The sequence below is a fragment of the Idiotropiscis lumnitzeri genome, chromosome 3 (genome assembly GCF_059441095.1).
Source record: "Idiotropiscis lumnitzeri isolate Australia: NSW breed Sydney's pygmy pipehorse chromosome 3, RoL_Ilum_1.0, whole genome shotgun sequence".
Taxonomy (NCBI): domain Eukaryota; kingdom Metazoa; phylum Chordata; class Actinopteri; order Syngnathiformes; family Syngnathidae; genus Idiotropiscis; species Idiotropiscis lumnitzeri.
The window spans coordinates 2,115,763-2,137,066 of NC_142393.1; the positions used below are offsets into that span (position 1 = coordinate 2,115,763).

At 43.7% G+C, this 21,304-nt stretch overlaps 1 protein-coding gene across 5 annotated transcripts; it reads right to left on the bottom strand.

Moving 5' to 3' along the window:
* Window positions 1-201: 201 nt before the first annotated feature.
* Window positions 202-21,109, bottom strand: LOC148339389 (von Willebrand factor D and EGF domain-containing protein). Of its 5 annotated transcripts, none has more exons than XM_088289871.1 (33): window positions 20,861-21,109; window positions 18,023-18,207; window positions 17,623-17,851; window positions 17,486-17,551; window positions 17,171-17,403; window positions 16,475-16,564; window positions 16,273-16,405; window positions 14,639-14,853; window positions 12,737-12,810; window positions 12,386-12,668; window positions 11,878-12,071; window positions 10,944-11,806; window positions 10,729-10,865; window positions 10,250-10,411; window positions 10,061-10,165; window positions 9,630-9,744; window positions 8,920-9,185; window positions 8,610-8,829; window positions 8,409-8,546; window positions 7,987-8,334; window positions 7,705-7,842; window positions 7,321-7,619; window positions 6,803-7,247; window positions 6,627-6,722; window positions 5,722-5,817; window positions 5,538-5,633; window positions 4,760-4,855; window positions 4,291-4,386; window positions 4,119-4,214; window positions 3,063-3,158; window positions 2,874-2,969; window positions 1,543-1,640; window positions 202-1,189 (listed from the first exon to the last, which is right to left on the bottom strand). In XM_088289871.1, exons 1-33 carry the CDS (start codon window positions 20,937-20,939, stop codon window positions 1,178-1,180), a joined length of 5,895 nt encoding a protein of 1,964 aa, XP_088145997.1. In that variant the 5' UTR covers window positions 20,940-21,109; the 3' UTR covers window positions 202-1,177. The 5 variants fall into 5 exon arrangements, with proteins under 5 accessions (XP_088145997.1, XP_088145999.1, XP_088145998.1 ...); XM_088289873.1 differs by having other exon boundaries at window positions 7,987-8,292; window positions 10,729-10,868; XM_088289872.1 differs by having other exon boundaries at window positions 6,803-7,244; window positions 10,729-10,868.
* Window positions 21,110-21,304: the final 195 nt, after the last annotated feature.

Consider the following 21,304-nt stretch of genomic DNA (forward strand, 5'->3'; position numbering starts at 1 on the left):
ATTTATACTGATAGTGTGTTAAGATCAAGCACATTACAGTGATTCAGCAAAAAATGTATTAAAAAAAAAGTAACAGGACTGAGCCGAGATTGTAACCCACTAGTCAGAGTTAAACTAGCAACATATGTATGAATGAGTCAACTTATTTTTGGACTTCTCGTTGCCTGCAGAAGAAATGAATGATGCAAATTCCTGGGGGCTCTGTGACTTTTTAATTACTCCAAATTTACAGACATAATGTGTTCGGTAACATGACATAACAACAGAAATGTCAATTTAAAGTCAATCATTTGTTTTTAACAAAAGAGTGCGCAGTAATGCAAATACAGTTTAATGCAAAAAATATGACAAGATAAAGTCTCATTGTAGGAAGTGGGGACAGGCAACAAACGTTATCTTTCCAATGATCAAGGTCGTTTATATTTTATTTCCTGGCAATGCAAATTGTACCGATTTGATGAAATTGCCAATTCTGGTGTTAAATGTCAGATGGACAACATTCTAGTGACCCACTTGTTGAAGTTTTCACATACAGTTCAAAAAGAGAAAAAAAACCTCAGCAAAATTATTATTTTTTTTTGCCATTTGTAGGTACGTATTTGAGTAAATTAAATGTCTTTGCTTTATTCAATAAACTACTGAAAACATAACTCCCATGTTTATACATACAAATATTGTCATTTAGAGCATTTATTTGCAGGAAAGGCTCAAAATACCCACAAAAGGGACATTCTTGCTTCTGTCATTTTCTTTTCTTTTTTTTTTTCGAATCCCAGAGCTGGAGTAAGAGTTTCTTTTGATGGGAACAAACATATTATTTATTTATTTTTTTAATAAAACAAGCATATTACCCAAAGACATCATAAATTCTTCGGGATTAAGATGTATTCACACACAACTGTGACACCAGCAACAAATAAATACATGGAAAGTTGAGTTTAACAATGAAATGTTACTGACCCTTTTAAATGAAACATGATCCTTAAAGAATGTGATGTTGATAAAATCGGATCAGCCTTTGGTTGAGCATAACACATCGTTACGCTTGCAAAGAAATAGCTGCCTTTTTGGGAAGGCACGCTCTCCTGGAAGCACGTGTCGTTACTTTCAGATATTGGCTTGGAGGATGAAGAAGATCAGCTGACGCCGCAGGATCACCACAATCTCGACTCATTATCTAGATAGACAGCTGGGGGGGGAAAATTAAAAAAAAAAAGTAAAGAAAAAAAAATATTATATATATATATATCTATCCCACCCACCGGTTCCGTATCATTTCAATTATATAAGATCCAAATCTTTTGTTTTTTGTCTTTCACCATGGTTTCACTTCAGGTCAGCCATAGTCAATCACCCCATTGTTTATTTTATTTATTTATTTTTTTGGTCAATGGAGACTGCTCTTCATTACATAGGTCCCATGTTGGTTTTTTCCTGTCCCAACTTCAGAAAACCAGTGTTGTAACGAAAAGTACAGGCTTTGGAGGTCACAGTGTCAACAAGGTTTGAGAAATGCGAAAGCCAAGTCCAAATTTCTCTTACCTTCCTTGAGCAAGAAGCGCCTGAGAATCCGCTGCGACATGCGCATACGTTGGGCCTCACACAACGGCTGCCATACAAACACTTTTGTTGACAATGAGCTGTTGAGGGATGGCACAAACACACGCCCGCATACACACACACACGCACACACACGCACAGTAAATCAACACCGCCCTAATTGTCTGTTGCCACCTGTTTGTTACCGTGGCACCTATTTTCTTGCATCCAAAATGTTCTCATCCTGTTATGTTATGATGTCATACTTGTTACAGCTGACGCAGTCATTCCCTATCCTACCTAGACACACCGCAATGGTCTGTCAAAGCTTAGTTGACAGTTCCAAGTTTCAGTTGAATAGGGGATGTATTCCAGGAATAATCCTCAAAATATGAAAGAATATTGAGGGAAAAAAGGACACAATATCCACAAATATGCAAATCCACCAAACTATGAGTATGCACCTGTGCTCACACTGGGATGTGAGTTGGCCTAATACTCTTTTTGCAGATTTGGGATGATATGCAAGACAAACATAGCACCTTAATAAAGTCCCAATCTTGAGTGCGTTGTCTATCTGAAAAATATTAGTAGCTGCCCTTATATAAATCAAATTGTACTGTATTGTATTGTTGGTTTGCTGGTTTCCTTGAACAGAATCTTTTATGCAAGACAGCCCTTTGCTGTACAAAAAAAAAAAAAATCTCAATATATAGTTATTTTGTTTCTTCAAAGCCTTTCTCTGTCAATAGTTGAACTTTAATACAGACATTGAGGATTCTTGAAGCATTTTAAGAGCATGTGTTTTGTACGCATGTACATATCTTGTCCATTTTTAAAATGATATTTTGGTCATGGGAGTTTATAGTTTCTTCGTCTCTATGCAAACCGGTTGAGGAAGACGGTCACACCGCTTAGAGCCTGCCTTCTGTTTGAGGCTTCTTCCTTTGGGGAGGTTATTTATTAATTTATTTATTTGCCCACTGTGACAATTGCTCGCCCATGTGGGGTTCAGTTGGCTTTCTTTCATGTCTGTGGAATATTCTTCCTGACCTGCCCCATGTGTAACATACCTTAAAGTGTAATGGGACACAAAAAAAGTTACCCGAATAAAGGATTACAAATTATAAAAAATCCAATATTAGGCCTAAAAAAAGATGCATAAAACTCAATATTTTTGTTAGATTTTCAAAGCATAATGCTATCTCCATGATGATGTCTATCAATTTGAGAATTTTATTGTTTAATACAGCATATTAAAATGAGTGAAAATTGCGTCCCATACGCGTTAAGATAACGTTAATGTGTGTACGCATGTTGTGCTTGATACTCACGGATGTGGCACAACATTCCGTGCCAGCCAGGTGTGCAGTGGCAGATGTTTGGCCCGACACACTCAGCCCCGTTTAGACACTTTTGCTCGCAGCTGGCTGCAAGGACACAAAAAACCCCCCCAAAAAAACCGAGATGTGTGAACAAGTGTCAAGAATCACATACAAAGACGCACACACAGCACTTCTTACGTTTGTCACATCTCTTTCCACGCCAACCTGACGGACAGTCGCAAACATCGGGACCAACACAACGGCCGCCATTTATGCACATGTGTTCGCACACGCCTGGAGAGAAGAATGTGAGTGATAGTGGTAAACATGTACAAATACCCTTTTACAGAACTAAAAGAAGAAAATGCATGTAAGGTGTATTTTTTTCTTCGTTATTTTTAGGGGGGTTCGCAATGTTAGCAAAGCTAAACACGATGGATTTATGCCTACCTAAATATTGGCTTTCAAAAATTCCTTGTCTAAGAGGAAGAAGCACATCGTCCTAGGTGAGATTAATTGTTGTTCATTTAGTCAAGTTCAGACATGCGCGTTCTTGGATGGCCAGGCTAACATGCTAACTAATGTCAATCATTAGCCAACACCCAGATCTTAAACAAGTGTACATCACTGAAGTACACTAAATTAAAAAAAAAATATATATCGTAACAATTCTAGAGGCTCACTTTTGAAATGCTTTTACACATTCAATATTTAAGCCTACAGTGTTCCCTTGGCTCTTAGCGCTTCATGTTTTGCAGCTTCGGTGCTGAGCTAATTTTTCTGAAATCATATTCTTCTTCAAAAAAGAATAAAAAACAACTTGATTTTGCATTTTTAAAGTTACATTTGTTGTGTAACAAGTATTTAGAAGGTTGGAACCATGTCGGGGGTCACAGTGGCGTAACAGAGGCTGAATTCCCCCCCACCTCCCCAAAAAATGTTAAACTTAAAATAATTTTAAAAAAAAATTCTACTTTGCAGTTTCTCACTTTTCACATTTAGGTACGGTCCTCATTAACCATAAAAAACGAGAGATTACTGTGTTTGATCTTACAAAAAATATTATTTTTGATAGAGTCGAGCAACAGCAAATGTCAGACACTGAAAAACTTTTACTCAATTCAGATTCTACGAGGTGACTTTTTGTTATTTTCTGTTCAGAAACTTGTACTTTCACCCACACGTCACTTGAAGGTACTTTATACAAGCCTGCTACTTGCCAGGAAGGCAGCATAAAAGCAGCTAATGACTGACTTTGTTCACAGCGTCTGCCGGAGTATCCCTGCAGGCACGAACAGACGTTATTCCTCATGCACAGACCTCCGTTCTTGCAAGGTGGTGTGCAGATGGCTGCAAACGGAGGAGATACCGTCAGTGGTCCTGCCGCCAAAAATTATAGCGACACTTGTCATCGTGACGCACGTACCGTTTTGACAGTGGGTGCCGTAGAAACCGCGAGGACACTCGCAGGTGTCGGGCCGAATGCACAAACCGCCGTTCAGGCAGACCGGTGAGCAAAGAGCTACCGAAAGCCGACATCAGCATGGAGACATCATAGTACACGTTACAGATTCATTGGGAACATTTTCAACTGTCACTTAATGAAAACACTTGCGTTGTAATTCCCAACATTTATGACAATAAAAGTAGTGCTTTTTCCAACGTGTTGTTTCATAACTTAACTTGAAAGACAAGTTTTGTATTACTCTGTTTCCCAGTGATACTGCAATTTCAATGTGAAAAGCAAAATGTCTCCTGAGAAAAATTGTTCTCCCCATGCACAAAATTCACAAATCCAGACTGAAACCGTGAAAACCAGAAAGTACGGACTATGCAGTGGGTTATCTGTACAGTTGCACCCTATGTACAGACGCTCATCTCTTATCCATGCTCACCAGTCTCACAGGAAGGTCCACTCCAACCAGGCTGACATTTGCACTCATCTGGCGAGAAACACCTGCCACCGTTGTGACAGTGGCGGTTGCAAACCACTACGACCAACAACACAAACAAACCTTAACTCTTAATGGCTTAGCGTTATCGTCGTTCAGAAAAGTAGGAAACGTAGTACAGCGATACATTGACTTGAAAGTTTGCGGCATTGCATTTGATAAAATGTAATTCTGTTGACCAAGCACGTAAACCAAATTAATATTTCCCATTGAAATTAATTGAAATGCGACCAATCCGTTGAAGCCCTCCACAAAGTTTTTGTTCAGTGTCGCCATGCAACAAAGTGTCTTTACAAAAGGTGTAAGTTCAATGGGACAAGCTGAATCCGAACAACAACAAATGTAGTATGTGTGCCTTAAAGGGGCGTGCCCTAGTGTGTAATGTCCAGAACATGGCCAGCTAATTTTGGCTTATTGTAGCTGTGAGCGATTTTTTTTTTTTTTTTTTTTTTTTTATATTACCATGTTTGACGATTTGTGCCATTCAATAAACTACTGGTTCTTACCTTTTTTTTCACTATGTACAATATTCACAATAACTCAAAATAATAAAAAAATATGTTTCAGCACTCTAAAGTCAAATTACCACTGTTACTGTAAAGCACTCACAGCATGCATGTGAACATTGAGAGAGGTGGTCGCTTAAATTCTTAGTGACATTTATGACGTCGGTTATGCGTCACAGGAAGAGTAAGAGAAGTTCCAGTTGTCGTGAACTCACTGGTCTCACATCGCGGGCCAACAAAACCGTAAGGACATGAGCATGTCTGCAATCCTGTGCATGTGCCTCCATTTTCGCATGCCAACCTGCACACAGCTACACACAGTGACGTTCATTAGTGGCGCGAAGGTGTATATTTTCACGGGGGGGTCTGCTCGACCCTGATGATGAAATGAATCGTTACCTTCCTGACAAGTCTCGCCATGAAAGCCGGTGGGACACTGACAAACCCCGGGAGCGATGCATGCTCCCCCATTCACACATTCTGCTTCACAAATTGCTGAAAAAGAAACCCCAATATTGAAAGTTTATGTCATCATCTGTGATGTTAATCCTTTGGTTGACCAATATTACAGAGTATTTCATTTTTCTGTTGTGAATGACTTTTGATTTGTCTTGGTTGTCTTGTCGTTTTGTTGTCTTTTAGGTGGAGTTCATTGTCCCATGTTGCCGCTCACGTCATATTTTGTGGTAAGACTGCCCCCCGGGTGTCTTTGCTTCACAGCTTTGTTTGCTTTATACTGTACGTGCTTTGGTTAATTGTTTGATTCTGCACTTGGTTCCCTTTCTAAAATAAATAGTAGACATTAGACAGATCGGATCTGCAGATATTTTGCATTTGATGCAAAATCAGTAAACAATTGTAATTTCACAATTTGCCGATCGATCAATTACATCATTGATTGATTTTATTTTTTTATTTCTCAAATTTCTTCCCAATAATTTATTTTTTGAGGGTGTATTTGGGAGAAAATTTATGGTTTAATAATTATAATTATTTTCCCAATGCATTCCATTGGGCGTCAATTAGACAATTTTGACAAGTTGTGGGCCAGGTAGATCCCAATCCCCTGTATCGACTGTTCCGTCCTTTTTACCTCACTCTATGAATGGCTCCAAAATACCGATCGTGTTAAGCCCCTTAAATGCTTTTCGAGATTCCCTTGAACTTCTGCCTTTTTTGCCTGTTTCCGTGCGGCTGGCCCCGCCTGGCGTTTTGCCCGAACTACACCATGACGAACCCTCAACTGTGACAAGACGTATGAGGCAAGGTCAAGCCTGAGTATTTAAATGGAATTAGCAATTTACCAGTTTGACAGTCCGACCCAGAATAACCTGCCTTGCAGAGACATGTGTTGGGCGCTGCACACTCCATGTTCCGTCCGCACGTCTGCTTGCAAACAGCTTAGAACACATGAGCAAAGGACAAATTAAAACAAGCGCTTAACAGTCAAATCATGGTTAGTTAATAAACTCAAACCGACCTCGACACATCTTTCCGTCTCCGGTGAAACCAACAGGACAGCGTCCACAGCGAGAACTGCCATCCAATGCTGTATCACACTGGACACCAGGGAAACACGGCTGGTCACCGCAAGGCACCACGTCTTCTTTTTCCGCCACATGACTACTGATCCATGCTTGGATGGAAGGAGTGTTCTGGAGAGGTGGAATCTGATGTGGAGTTGTCATGCTCAATAACACCTCTTCCCGGTCTGCAGATAATTCAGGCGCAGGTAACGAAAAAGACAAAGCTCCAGGAGTTCCCTTAAGAGGCCGTGGAGGTCTCGTCAAGGGCTTGCTTCTGGTAGACGCAATGTAGTTGAGTAGTGGATGTGTTGTCTGTCTGGGTTTTGTCACAAGGCCGGACTGAGTGACTATGCGATGAGATGGTGGAGTTACTTTGTAGGGTGCAGCTTGTTCGAACTGCTAAGACATGATCACAAACAGAAGATGGTTTAGTTTAGGAATCATGTGATGCTTTCGTCTAGATGCGACTCACTTTTGGACCTGTCACGCGAGGTACCACAAACCCTTTGGAGGGCGCGGCATTGTCTCTGTGGGTGGCAGCGATAGAAAGAGCACTCATTGTTGATCTAACATCAACAACAGTGTCCACCTCCCTTCTTCCGGTACCACCTCCCCTCCCTACAGGTGAAGCTTGACGTAATGGGGCATCTCTGGGGACAGACAAGCGTTTGATGCCATTTCTGGAAGTTAGGATGGGTAAGTGGAGGCTGGACACCTTGCTGGCGCTCCTCCTTTGGCCTACTGTCTGTTGATGTGAAAGGTGATTGGATGCTGAAGAAGCACAGAAGATAACAGCATTGTGACTGAGTCCTCTGTTAAAACAGAACTGGGCTCCCACTGTGTTCAACCTCCTTACCCGCCTTGGCGCTCTTCATGCAGATTCGGCCATTGCCGTGAAGGCCGGGTGGACAGCGGCCACAAACATAGCCAACATGCGGCGGGCGTCTGTTAATGCATTGGACCCCAGGGAAGCAAGGCCTGCTGGTACACGTTGCTTTGACATTGACAGGCAGAGAAAACGAAATACTGAGAGACAAAAGCTCCCTTAAGAGAAAAGTAATTTCAAGTCATCTCCTCGTTCCACTCATTTTATGACAACTCTTGGCAAAGTTCTCCAAAAAAACCTGGTGTTCCTCACCTGTTGCTGGTTTTCCTGAGTTTTGCATCACACTGGTTTTCTTCTCATTAGTGGTGCTGATTTGTGGCAGACCAACCTTGATTGGGTCGGGTGCTGTCCCGGTCGTATTCTCGGCAGTGTCACCGGTTGTGTGAATCCGCAAGCGAGAGCTCAAGCTAATTCCTGAAGCTCTCCGCCACGTTGTGGGTAGAGCCTGTGGCAGTCCAAGGGGTTCCACTCTTGGCATGATTTTGGCAACCTGGATTCTCGGGTGAAGTGTTGTTGGGCTCTGCATCAAAATGTCTTTAGCCTTGGGGACAGCTGTTCCTGGAGCCAATGTGGGTGTGACAATGGCTGTCTTCATGTCCACTTTATGAAGGAGATTGATTTATATTTCGAGCACTTAACGGATCTAAAGCTTTTGAGCGTATGAACATTCTTACCAGAGCATTTTGTTCCATTTCCCAGCATGCCTTGGGGACAGGGACCACAGTTGTAGGAACCATAACTGTTAAGACAATTGACTCCTGGGAAACAGGGCGTCTGCTCACACTCATCTATATCTTCCTGACATGTTGCACCTGCAGAGATATGGAAGTTGAAGTGAACCGCAGGACACCGGATCCAAAATGAAACCGTGGTACCTGTCAGGCCTTCAGGGCAGTTGCATTTGAATCCTCTCTCAGTGTTAATACATGTTCCTTCTGCACAAGGTGCCAATAAACATTTGTCTACATCTTCATAGCAGAGGTCGCCCTGTTTCCCATCAGGACATACACACAGGTACTTTCCACTGCCAGCAGGGAAGGTGAAATCAGTTGCACATGTGGCTCCATTCTGACATCTGCATGGCACCACAAGGATCTATGCAGGAGCAAACCAGTTATGTGCAGCTAATAAACATAATCCTTCACGCCATTTTGATTATTATTCTTACTTATTATGGGGTGCTACCTGAACCGTGAAGGTGCTTTGGGCATTACACTCATCTGATAGCGTGAAGTGAAAGGTCGAGTGAATCCACTCCTCATCGGGAGGTGATGGCACCCTCCAAATAAGGAGCCCAGCAGGCGAGAGAATAGCACCTTTTGGCCCGTTGACCAGCTGGAAGAGCAGGGCTGAGCCTTCTGGGTCTGATGCAGAAAACTGGAAGACAAAGTTCTCTCCGGAGAATGTACGCAGCTCGCCCTGAGGTTGATGGAAGGTGGGGGGCTGGTTGACTGGAAACAAATATTGTTTCTATCTAAGAGTTTTGTCCAGAGTATTTTTTAGGCTCTTGTCAGTGTTGGTAAGTGTTAACATGATAAAGCATGTCCTTTACTTCCTGTGGAGGTTAAACAACAGGTGCTTGCTGGGAAAGCTAAATCACAACCCTTTTCATCTTCTAATAGTGGCAAACAGGTACCCAGTGGGCTGACCTCACAGTAAGATCAACTGCTGTCTGTCTTTTAGTGGGAGAAGCAGAGACTCGAGAAAACAAACACTGTGATGTCATAAAAGGACGCAAGCACTGACGCGGACCCCCGCTTGCTGCTGCTGACTGTTGAGGCCTGCAGCCATATGAGCATGTTTGTGGTAATTGTCGACATTCTTGCAGTCACTTAGCGACTGAGCTCCCCTCTAATGACAGGACTGTGAATACTTGTGGAGGCTCAGCACTGTACCTTGGTTGAGTGACCAGGTAAATTTTGAGGTATCCGGGTCACAGAGAAGGCACGGACTTCCTGGATTTGAGTCCCCTTCTGCAAAGCACATTCCGTCAATGTTACACGTCCGGTCCTGCCAGAGACACATTCACAAAGAAATAGATCATCAAAAGCTGTCTTTGTTATACGGCTTGTGGTGAGTTCAGGTAAGGCTTCTCTTTGCGATCGTATTCTGCAAAACCTGCTCCAGTGACAACAAACCCCCAATTGTATTTTTATGGTCACAAGCAGCTGTTAGGTGTTGGGAAAGGGCAAGCAATGGCTGCTTTGGTCATCAGTGGACCCCCACTGACCGTCACTTTCCAGTCCACAAACATGCAATTTACGATCAGTTAACTGAGAAAGACCAAGAAATTGTGGCATGGATTTCTGTGCTTCACAGAAATTACCTTTAATTGACAGATTCCTGAGCGAGAGGCTGTGCACATCTGACAAATTCCATCGTAGATTGTCAGAACCTTGGCTAAACTGTACTGGGAGCCATCGTTGGTCACCTGATCCGAAAGTTGGGAGAACAGTTAACACTGCATACAAGTCAAGAACCAACTATAATTATTATGAGATTAAAGTAGTTGTACCCTAATCTCCCAACGTGCATACGGTTTGTCATCCGTCATAAAGTCTTCAGTGCTGATGGCTTTACTGCTCAACAAGGGGATGTCACAGTCCAAAGCTTTGGAGCTCAGGAAAGTGGCTCTTGTTCTCTGTTTTTCCCCTGGAAGCCAAACGCCATTCACATACTGGAGAGGCACATTTGGAGAGAAGAATATGAATTTTGGGAATACTTGAGCCATGTTTCGACCAAGTCGGACAGCGCTGCTCACCATGAGATGGTTTGGAACAGTAAACATTGATCTGGCTGTGTAAATACTAAATAGTGATCCAAAATGGGATTATGTCACAGTGTAACCTACCAGTGAACCAGTATGGGCAAAATCTGTTATTTTGATCTTTTGCAACTGTTGATTTTGGAAACACTAAATATTTCACACCATACTGAACCGAATGAAGCTGCTTGAGGAAAACATGGGCTTCAAGGAACCTGGAGGTCGCTCACCTTCAGTCTTGTGGCATGGCAGCTCAAGTCTGGAGACTCAAAAAAGCCCAGACCAAGGACCCGTACTTTCCGACAGTTAAATGTTCTGAGATCACAGAGGCCACCGTTTTCCAGATCAGTTAGCTCTGCTGGCTGGCCTTCTACAAAGAGAAACAAAGACAGAGATTTTCAGTAAACGGTATTCAATTCCAATTATGGTGATGGAAGACACTCACTGATGGTTACGCTGCAGTCATATGAACTGAAGCTTTGGTGACACTGGCAGCCAAATTCTGTGCACTCTCCATTGCCGTTGCAGAAATTGGGGCAGCGCAGTGCCGTCACCACCTCCCCTTGGTGACCTAGCACCCCGTAGTCTCTTTGGGCCCTGTTTTCCAGCAGCCTCCTCTCACACTCATTTGCTAGGTAGGGTAGCATTGCCTCATCCCAGCCCAGGTCATCTTTTAATTGGAGGTCCAGCGTGCAGAGATTAACAGCCCCTTCAAGGCGCCGTCCCAGCAGCTCACGGCACACAGTGCCAATTGTGGAGTTGGACAAAGCTGTGTGGCACACCTCCAGTGCTTTGCCAGAGGTCAGGCCACTCGGTGTGGGCCACAAAGGTTGGACTTGGAGCCGCGGTTTTATGAGGTGATCCTCTGGGAAGAAGTAGGCAAGGTGCTCCACGTTAGCCTGGCTGATGCTTTGAGAGGCCGACTGAAACTTTAACATTGTATCCCTCCTGAGTCTGTCATCAGATAGCGAGTGGACATCTATGAACTCTTCATCATTGTGGACATTGAAATGATGGGGCCTCGCTTTCAAGGGATGACTGGAGGACATGTTCAGGGTCATTCCCTCTCTTTCGGGACTCTTGACATCCTCCAATGTGGCATCCAGTGAGGGAAACACAGATGTATAATCCACATTGTCCTGTGCAACGCAGTCCGAGTAAATGGATAGACCAGACCAGACATGCCTGGCTCCTTCATCGGAGGAGGGAAGAGAACTGTATCCTTTCTGACACCGACAGAAAGGTCTCCTTTCCTCTTGTCTCGAACCTGGGGGCGTTTTATCGAATAAACTCTCACCAGGAGCTATCCTAACCCAAACATGTACACATGTGAGTGAAAGCTCAACAACACAGTGACAGTAATCGATCATGTGACCCACCTCCAGTCCTCAATGAATGCAAGCAAGTCATCATGGACGTCTTCGTAGACGTGGATGTCATTGTTGCTATTGTGATCGAAGGTGCCACAGAGGCCTTGCGTGTTGCCGTAGTCAACACTTGGTGCCCGGACAGACAAACTCATCCCCCAGTCATCAACATCGGCTCGGACAAAAGCCCCAGAGGGAAAGATCATCTGGAAAAGGAGTGGCAGCAATGCTACTCTTTATAGGACATTTCAAAATGTTTGAAAACAATAGGTGCAAGGATACATCCAGGTGGAAGAACACGAGTGACAACTATTGACATGAAATAAGCCCATGGCAAAAACTTTCAATGTTTGGTGTTGCACCACCAGAAATATCTCAAAAGGCATATATTTTTATAAATATACAGAATATATGTATCAGTGAAATAGTTCTACAGAAAAGACAAGCCTGGTGGTGGAGTCAAAACTTCCAAATTGACGGACTGGGATGTATCAGCTGATTTGTAAGACTCGATACCTACAGTGATCTTCTTCCCCTGATGAGATTCCAACACGCGAACATGCCGGCCATTGGCGTGCTCGCCGCCAAGGACTTTCACAGTGAGCTTTGGCCTCGTTTCCCGCTGTTGGCCATTGCACATGTCAATGATGGCGACATCATCACCCTCTCGTGCCGCAACGCCACAGCTGCACGCCACGGCGTAATGCCGGCTACCGCAGTCCCACTGGCGAGTGTGGACCTCAAAGTCCCTTGCGAGACTCCGGTACAGCACAAAGGTGCCAGTCTGGTGGTTTTCGTAATGCCTGTGCAATGATGTGAGAGAAAGTTGGTGAATGTGTCTTTTGATGAGGTCTCTGTGTCTTTCAAATACCTGCCATCCAGCGTGATGACATGTGGGTCTGTCAGTAAGTAGCAGATAGAGGTGGGAACGTCCTGAACTGTGACCTGTAGGCAGGAGAAGGAGAATCAAGACAAGAGGGGGTTCGCCCAATGACATTTTGACCCCTGGCTTTGATGTTTCCATGAGAAACAGATGGAAAAGTTGTCTCAGAAGCAACAAGACGTCAAACCCAAACCTAATGATAACGTAAGAAGATCATTCCCTCTTAAAGTCTCATGAAGCATTTAATATCTTGTGTCTATATAAACAGAGAATACTGCAGTTTAATTTAGGTGTGCTCTAATTATACATGAAATTGAGTCGCCTTCATCAAAGTGTTGACCTTCAGTGATCCCACAGCATTCCTCAAGGACCTCCTCACTCACTCTGAAGAGGGTTTGGAGGCGCTTCAAAACCCCTCAAGTGTCTCCATCAACGCAACCGCCCACATCACTTAAAGGACGTTATGCATTTTTTTTTTCAATTTAGAACAGTTCCCAGATGCTTAATAACATGTCTGTGCCATGTTTTCGTCAAAATAACCCAAGGATCAAGAATTTGGGTTGGGGGTTCTTGTCTCGTGCAAGTCAATGACTGTATACCAAGCCTTACGAGTCTAGCTTTTGTTATGGCTGGGGAGAAGCCTAAGCGTTGTGACACACACGCACGCACACACGCACACAGACACAAAAAACACTCATACACAACACTGTGTGCATGTGGCACAGCAAACACATAGCCAAATGCAAATACTAGTGAGAGACCGATTATAAGCCGGGCTGATTATCGGGGCCGATATTTGGCATTTTGCCGATTATCGGCATCAGCCTTTTTTTTTTTTTAACTTTCAAGGCCAATAAATTAAACGCTTGTATATTTTGGCTTGCTGCAGCACGCATCTCTCTTTCTCGCTCTCGCTCTGATGTGCTCGTGGCCCTGCCTGCAGAAGCAGATTGTCCTGCCCACACTACTATCTGGATCCCTTTCGCGGCCAATCAAGCAGTAAGCTGCCTGTTTGCTTTTTCACCTCGAGTCACACGCACTACGGGAGAGGTCCTGTGAGCACAGGAAGGAAAGGAAACAGACTTTGCTGAAATTTTAATAAATGTCAGTCTACTGTAACTCACAACTAATCGATTACCTTTTGCCGTGGTAAACTTGAAAGAGATGTTTGTTTTCATTGAGTAAAAGACATGCAGCTGAGCCTGGCAGCTCTGTGCACTTTTTGGTAGACTTTTAAAACTAAGTTGTGTATTGTCTAACATCTAAAAAAAAACGTTAATGTGTTGTAAATCACGAAAGTTGTTTAAATTTAAATTTGTTTAAATACTTGCTTGAAGGCATTTAAACTTTTTAAGTTTTTATTTTTCAAAATTTTGACACCATTTCAGCCCTTTTTTCATCAAATGAATATCAGCTTCAAATGTTGGTTATCGAATTCCATGACTACTAATTATCGGTATCGGTATTGGCCCTGAAAAAAGCATATCGGTCTATCACTAACAAATATTCCCCACCTGCACTGTCAATGTTGTCGAAGTAAAAATATGTGCTGCTTATACTGCCAGGATGGCCGAGTGGTCTAAGGCGCCGCGTTCAGGACCCAGTCTCCCCAGGAGGCCTGGGTTCGAATCTCGAATTTCCCCATTGTGGGACTAATAAAGGGCAAATTATTATTATTATTATTATTAGAAGCTGCATCCCCAAAACACTCAATGTGGCTCTGCTTGTCTTACAGACTTTGTTTCAGAGAGTGTAGTTCTTGAAAGTGGCTCTACATATTTGTTCATATTTGTATAACCATGTATTCTTATCATCTTTTGCGAGAAGTGAAGAAAGACGCCGACACCAGAATTGCAACGTTTTCCATCTGTAACATCAGCAAGAACTCACTTTGAGCGAAGCTGGAATGTAGCTCCTCCACAGTCGCGATGTGCTGTGTTCAGGCAAGGAGCTGATTAAACTGATCCGGTTTCCATCGCGCGTGAAGTCGGTGACGGCGGTGATGAAGAATGACGCCTGGCCGCAACTTCCATCCTTGCAGGCAGTCGGACGCAGCTGCAGCTGGCAGGCAGACAGCGCCACATTGGAGACCTCATGATGGCCATCTGTGGACGCGAGGACGAAGAGGGTGAGGTTTTTGTTCAACCAATGAGAATTTTCTTTGTAATGGGTTGCTATGATTTCATCATCATCCCGACCGACATTGATGGTGTGGTAAAGAAAAATTAAAATTAAAAAATCCAAAATTTCTACTGTCACACCTGTGACCTGCTTATCAGTTCAAAACAATACAACTTTATTTTTATGGCGCATTTTACAACATCTAGAGCTGTAACAAAATGCAGAGAAAAAGTGACAACTGTTTTTTTTTTTTTTTTGTGCATCATGCTGACATTTCTGTGGTCGAGTCTTTGGGCGGTGCAACACATGAAACACAATATATCACGGATGTCAAACTAAATTTTTTGTGGTGGGCCACATTACTGTTACGTTTTTCCTCAGAGGGCTGCTATGACTGTGAATGCTTTTTAATCGCCTTGTCATATTACATATACTCAACAAATTGATTAGTTTGTTCAACTATTGTTCAGGTTATTGTAAGAGGAGTTTTGGTAACAAGGAAACACAATTACTGTATTTTCCGGACGATAAGCCGCTACTTTTTTCCTCGATTTTGAACCACGGTGCAGATTTTCTGTGGATTTTTCTTTCACCAGTAGGGGCGCTCTATAGTTCGGAATATACGCTAAGTAAATCTCGATTTTATTTTTTCTCTTGGGCCTGTTCTGTTTTAATGAGCAAAGTTGTTGCCGTCTTAAAAGGCACTGTTTGAACAATCTGTTTATGTACCTTGATGTGCATTCACAGTAAAAAATCGGTCTGTGCATGCAGTAAACGACTCGTTTTTGAAAACATGGAAAACTGCGGCTTATAGTCTGGTGCGGCTTGTATTTGTTTTTGTTTTTTTCATTATTATTATTATTTATTTATTTATTTAATATTTATTTTTTTTTTGTAGGGGAAAGAGCTACTGTGGCTTATATAAAGGTGCGCTTTATAGTCCAGAAATTACGGTACATATGATAATTCTGGGTGCGATTTTAGCAAGAATTATCGCACTAGACACACTTGATTTGTAGTCGCGAGCCACATAAAGTGATATCTGACCGCGGGCCCTGGAGTTTGACACCCGTGCAATACAAGTAAAAATCGCATGAAATTCAGTTGGAATGTGCCATTACTTGAGTTCCATGAGAAATTCTCAAAGTATGTTGTATTTAACTTTAAACTTCAATGCATTTCCATTACATTTTGAAGTAATGTTTGTCTTGAAACATGTATTTTGTTCAATACATTTTAATTGAACCACTGATTGCGTTATTTGTATTTTCCCATATTTAGGCGAATTGTTCGGGTTCAAACAGTGCATGTTTACCGTGCCGGTCCGCATGTTTTAGTTTAATTACCCCCATCTCTGTCCAGAATTCACGTCTATTTGGTGAGTGAGAAGCGGCTAATCTCACCCGGGTCGTGCACACCCAGCATCAGGGGGACTCCACATTGGTTGAGGTCGTAACAGGGGAGCGGCACAGTGCTGTGGACTCTGACCTCATGCTCCTCGCCATTCTCCGCTATGTGAAGCGACTCTACAGAAAACTTGAGAGAAAAAGCAGACTGAGGTTTGCTACTCTCCTGCCTTCACTTCAAACCAGTTAGCCTGTTCACCTTCAGCCCGGCGTAGAAAGCTTCACTCTCCCTCGCAGAAGATCGACTGTCGTTGACATTGACTCGGAATGTAGACACACTGCACGAGAACTGCAAGACAAACATCAACAATCTTTGACTCGCAAGATCTCACATGCAGCTTTTCTTTTTCCAGGACCAGACAATATGTTTGTCATCCATAAAAACATTTCCCCACCAGCACAGTGACAAACATTAAACTGACCTTGGACCCGGCTCCCCAATCAAGTTCTGTAGGGAAAGGCCCTGTGAGCTAGCCCACTGGAGCACGTTACAGACACGACTAATCCCACCCCAGAGCCCAAATATGGCAACCCGGCGCTCCACAGCTGTGAGTATGACCTCACCTCAGTGTCACTTCTTCATATTTCCCAGTGACCAGTAATTGCTCCAGGAAATGAACCGATAAACACATTATCATGTTATTATCAACAGTGTGCGTAATGCTAAAAGATGTTTCCGGCTCCTCCATGCTCACAATCGTGACACCAATGGCGTGCGAAAAGCGTGTCGCCACTCGTTCTTTCGACTGACGAGAAGATTACAACCTTGCACAACCTCCCCTCGCGCACACACACCTCGCCCATTCTGAACCTGTCCCTGTGGAACACTAAACCCTGGCTGTGAAGGGTCAACCACCAAAAGGTCAAAGTGAACTCGGCATCTGGCAAGTATTACCGTCTCTCCTAGCCTGAAGTGAACGCCGTCCATCTCCACCAGCGAAAAGGTCTTCAACGTGGACACTTGGTGGATCTCGGCCTTCATGCTGTGGCTGATGTGCTGGGCCCAAACCACGTGGAAGCCGAGCGGTTGACCAGATGGCGGGGGGATGAAGGAGCACCTCAAGTGGACGCTGTGGCCGATTAGCTCTGAGCTGAGGAGGGGCCGGGATGGCAACGATGGCAACGCGGCTGTCGGCAAGGAGACAATCTGACAGTTACGGCAGCTGCATAGATGTCTGACAACGTGGTTATTCTTCCCAACTTAGTTCACCTTTGCACCGACCGTTGACCTCCGCCTCACCCGGTGGGCAGAATCCAGTCGCCAAAGTCGGAGCAACTGAACAACAGAGATTTGGATTACACATGGACAAACATTCCCGGACGGGACTATGAAGCAGATGCTCACACCTTGGGCGCAGTATCCCATGCATCCTTGAGTGGGCTGCAAATAGTACAGCAGGAAGTTGCCGCAGTTGCGTATCGTGATGGGGATGCGGAAGAGGCAGCAATCTTTGGTGCTCCCGTGAAAGAACTGCCAGGTGGCGCAGGCAGGCAACTGGAGGACCTCGCCAGGCCTCGGTAAGGACTTGCCCTTCAGTGAGAGCCACACGGGCGCCTGCGTCCCGCAACGATTCATCTGCCCAAAAGAAAAGAAGTAGCAAGGGCGCTTGGACTTGGGTACCTCTGCGCTTCCCTTCATCCTCATCCTTCTTTCTCCTTCTCATAAAAACACATCATGGCGATTGCGGCTATTCTTCGGTGTACTATTGTCTCATCGTGACCATCCATCGCAGGAACTTGGACAAACCTCTACGCAGGTGGTCGGCATCTCGGCCGGCTTGTTGTTGATCTTGAATCGGTACCAGCCCGGTGCCAGCGAGTGGTCACAGACCAGGTCCTGGATGGCCGTGTTCTGGATCTCAGTGGAGTCAAAGTCGACGCTCCGGTACGGGTTCCGCAGTGTGCGATGGCCTCCTGGCAAACACTCTGGTGCTGAATGAAGAGGGAAAGAAAATCATGACTCCCAAATTTATGGACTGTATTTTCTTTTGCCGAGTCGGCACATCATCACCAAATGCTTAACGGAAGCTAACGCTGTTAGCAAATGCGAAGCTGTGCATGGAGAGAAACCTCTGCTTACTTTTTGTTTTTGGCATAATCTTTCAGAGGGTAGTCTGGCTGTGGCTTGAAAATAAAAGATCTTTGCTCAGCCTCCTTACAAAGTAATTGCGATGGTTGTTATTGTGTAAATTAGCCACAATGCTAGGTATGGTTAGAAATGTTCCATGATGGAATTAAGCAGGAATCTACTAAATTAAAGGTTCAAATATGTTCACATAATTTTGACGGAAACAACCAGATTTCACAAAGAATAGTTTTGTTTTTTCAGTTGTAAGATTTTGAATGCGACTCTGTCCATTATTTTGGATGGTGGCGTGCCTTTTCGTTCATTTTTGTATTGGGTCAGGGGTGAATAATGCATTGAACCTTGACGTTTTTCATCTTAAATGACATAATTGATTATTCAAGCACACCATCCAAATCAAGCAGAGAGCAGCGACTTTCCAGACCGCTCGACTCCCATCTGACACCACCTGTGGGGGTCAGAAGTGAGTCGACATTGTAATCTAAACAGAGAACAGGATGTTCTTTCCCTTCCTTCAGAAAAAAAAATCTTGTTACTGTCCCTGTTGGAGCAAAACAAACACATGGGATTTGGGGGGTGGGGCTCAAATGGGAGGGGGGGAGTATGAGTTATTTATTGCTAACCTAAACAGCCTCTTAAATCTGATGTTTGCCTCACCACTGACTTGCTGAGAGGTCAAAGGTCATCCAAACAGACATGTCAGATGAGAGACGATGGTTGAGACTTTGGCTCCCGGCTAAACTGCCTCAATTGGGGGCTTAATGAGTTTACAGAGTCTCGGGGCTAGGGGGCTTCTTAACAGGCCCCTGTGGTGTAAAGGAGGGCAGGGAATGCAAGTTTGGGGGGCCCGAATGCCCAGATGTGCCCCTCCAGTTACATCGAACACAAGATGATTATCGGGGAGCGTGGCGTTAGCATAACTGTGGTTGTAGTTTTTCCCACCCAGAGGGGCCGTCCGTCAGCGCAACACGGACCAGGAACAGGTCAGGAGCTTATTGGCGGTTTAAGATGGTCTGGAAACATCCAACTCACTTTAAAGCTCTTTACTTTACCGCACTGACATTAAACTTTACGATTGCAAGCTTTGATGTCTCACAGCAGAAAAAGGATATGAGCTAGAAGGCTACGCGAGCCATGAAGTTACGTGGTCAGGAACGACAGAGCTGAGAAAAAAAAAACACATCAAGAAAAACAAGAACACACGAGAATGATGACGTTTTCGAGTGGTGTACGGAGGCCATTTGCAGTCTCCCAGGCAATTTTTAGCTGCCCCACAGCATATGCTAAAATTTCATGCGGTTTGCGCCCTAATTTGGGAAAAAAAAAACAACAAAACTTGTGTTGTCATTTAACTCATGGGTATTTCCCATTTTTTTCCAATAACTAGTCAAATATTTATAACTTATTTAAAGGAAAAAAATTGCTAAATTGAATTGAATTTATATTGATCTGTGTGTTGGTGTGCACGGCTTCCTCTAAAAACATGGCTGTGAACAGAGATGAGCTACTTTACAAAAGTGGAGTCAGTGTAGACAATTTACCAGTTTGGTCACTATATATAGCTACTTAAAAAAAAGCAACTAGTGACTTTCATTCCCACTAAAAAACGGACAAACATGACTAGAATAATTTTATTTTGTTTGAAAAGAGGGGAGATTCGTGGATGACAATCTTGAGCAATGATTTGACCATGTTGAAATTTTTTGACCCAAGGTATGTGCTTTCAATCTACAAATATTTTGCTGAGGTTCCCTTGACTTAAACTCTAGATAAGAAACCACGCAAGAGCGCTAGAAATCCTGCACACGTGCAGAGTTATAAGATTTGAGAGATAAATCAAAATCACACCACAACTCTTTATTTGTCTGATGCTAATGTAAATGAGCACACTGGCACCTTGATTCTGATTATGCCAAATTAAAAGCCATTGGTTGCTTGATTTATTTTATTTTGAGAGCCACATTATGAGCTTTGTGTATGCCACTGCTTGCCTGAAGCGAAAGAGATGAAGTTCTGCAATTTATATGACTTTCATCTTAACCATTTGTTTCATTGAGTCTCTTTCTTTCTGTTTTTGTACAACTTAGTTGGATTTTCCTTTACAAAATGTTTTTTTATTGGAGGGTGTGGGGGCACTGGAACGGATTAATGCCACAAAAAATGGTTATAGGAGAATTTGGTACACGAGTAATTGGATGACAAATTGTTTTATCTGCCGGGAAATTTCAGCGTAGGGACCAGTTGTGGTCCCCGGATCACAGTTTGAGAACCACCCAAGTAGTAATGTAAGTAAATACTCTAAAATGTTTAGTGCTCCACTCGTCTGACCTCGTTACATTTAGCGTGGGTTCAGTTCTCACTGATTGCGTGAGTATAATGGTTGTCCGAATGTGTGGTCCTCCTTTTAACGACTGGGATTGGCCCCAGCTCCATGTGACCCTCAAGCGAGCACGAAACCGGATGGACAGTCGTAATCGTAATGATGCGGAATCCACTCACCGTGTTGCGCAAACGCCTGCGCCGCAAGAAGCAGCATAAACAAATCAGATCTCACAATGGCCCCGGGTCTCATCATCATGGCTGCGTGGGAAAAACAAACAACAGGCGGCCTTCAGTCGCGCGCTTCCATCGGAGGTCTGAGGGCAAAAGACAGGCGACGATCTCAAGCATGAACTTTGCGCAGGTTTTTCTTTTTCTTGCGAGAGTGCGGCGCTTTGCTCGCGCGCAAGATGTGCAAATCGTGGAGGAGAGGGGAGGAGGCAACGAGGAGCGTGGCCGTGGAGGAGGAACCCCGCCACTAAACACTCATTAGCAGATCTTTCAAAGAGGAGAAAGACAGATGTGTGGAAAATGTGGAATGAAGTTAGAACTGTGTTTTATGTTAAGATAGACAGATTAATTACTACTTGCTTAAAAGTTGACATTGGCTTTCAAGTGGGTTAC

Excerpts from the sequence above, each read along its gene's own strand:
- LOC148339389 (XM_088289870.1), bottom strand. The coding sequence starts at position 20,939 with ATGATGATGAGACCCGGGGCCATTGTGAGATCTGATTTGTTTATGCTG. Across the intron at positions 17,404-17,485 it reads GGTCAACGGTCGGTGCAAAG|CCGCGTTGCCATCGTTGCCA; the intron begins GTGAACTAAGTT and ends CCTTGCCGACAG. Across the intron at positions 16,406-16,474 it reads CTTTCTACGCCGGGCTGAAG|TTTTCTGTAGAGTCGCTTCA; the intron begins GTGAACAGGCTA and ends TTTTCTCTCAAG.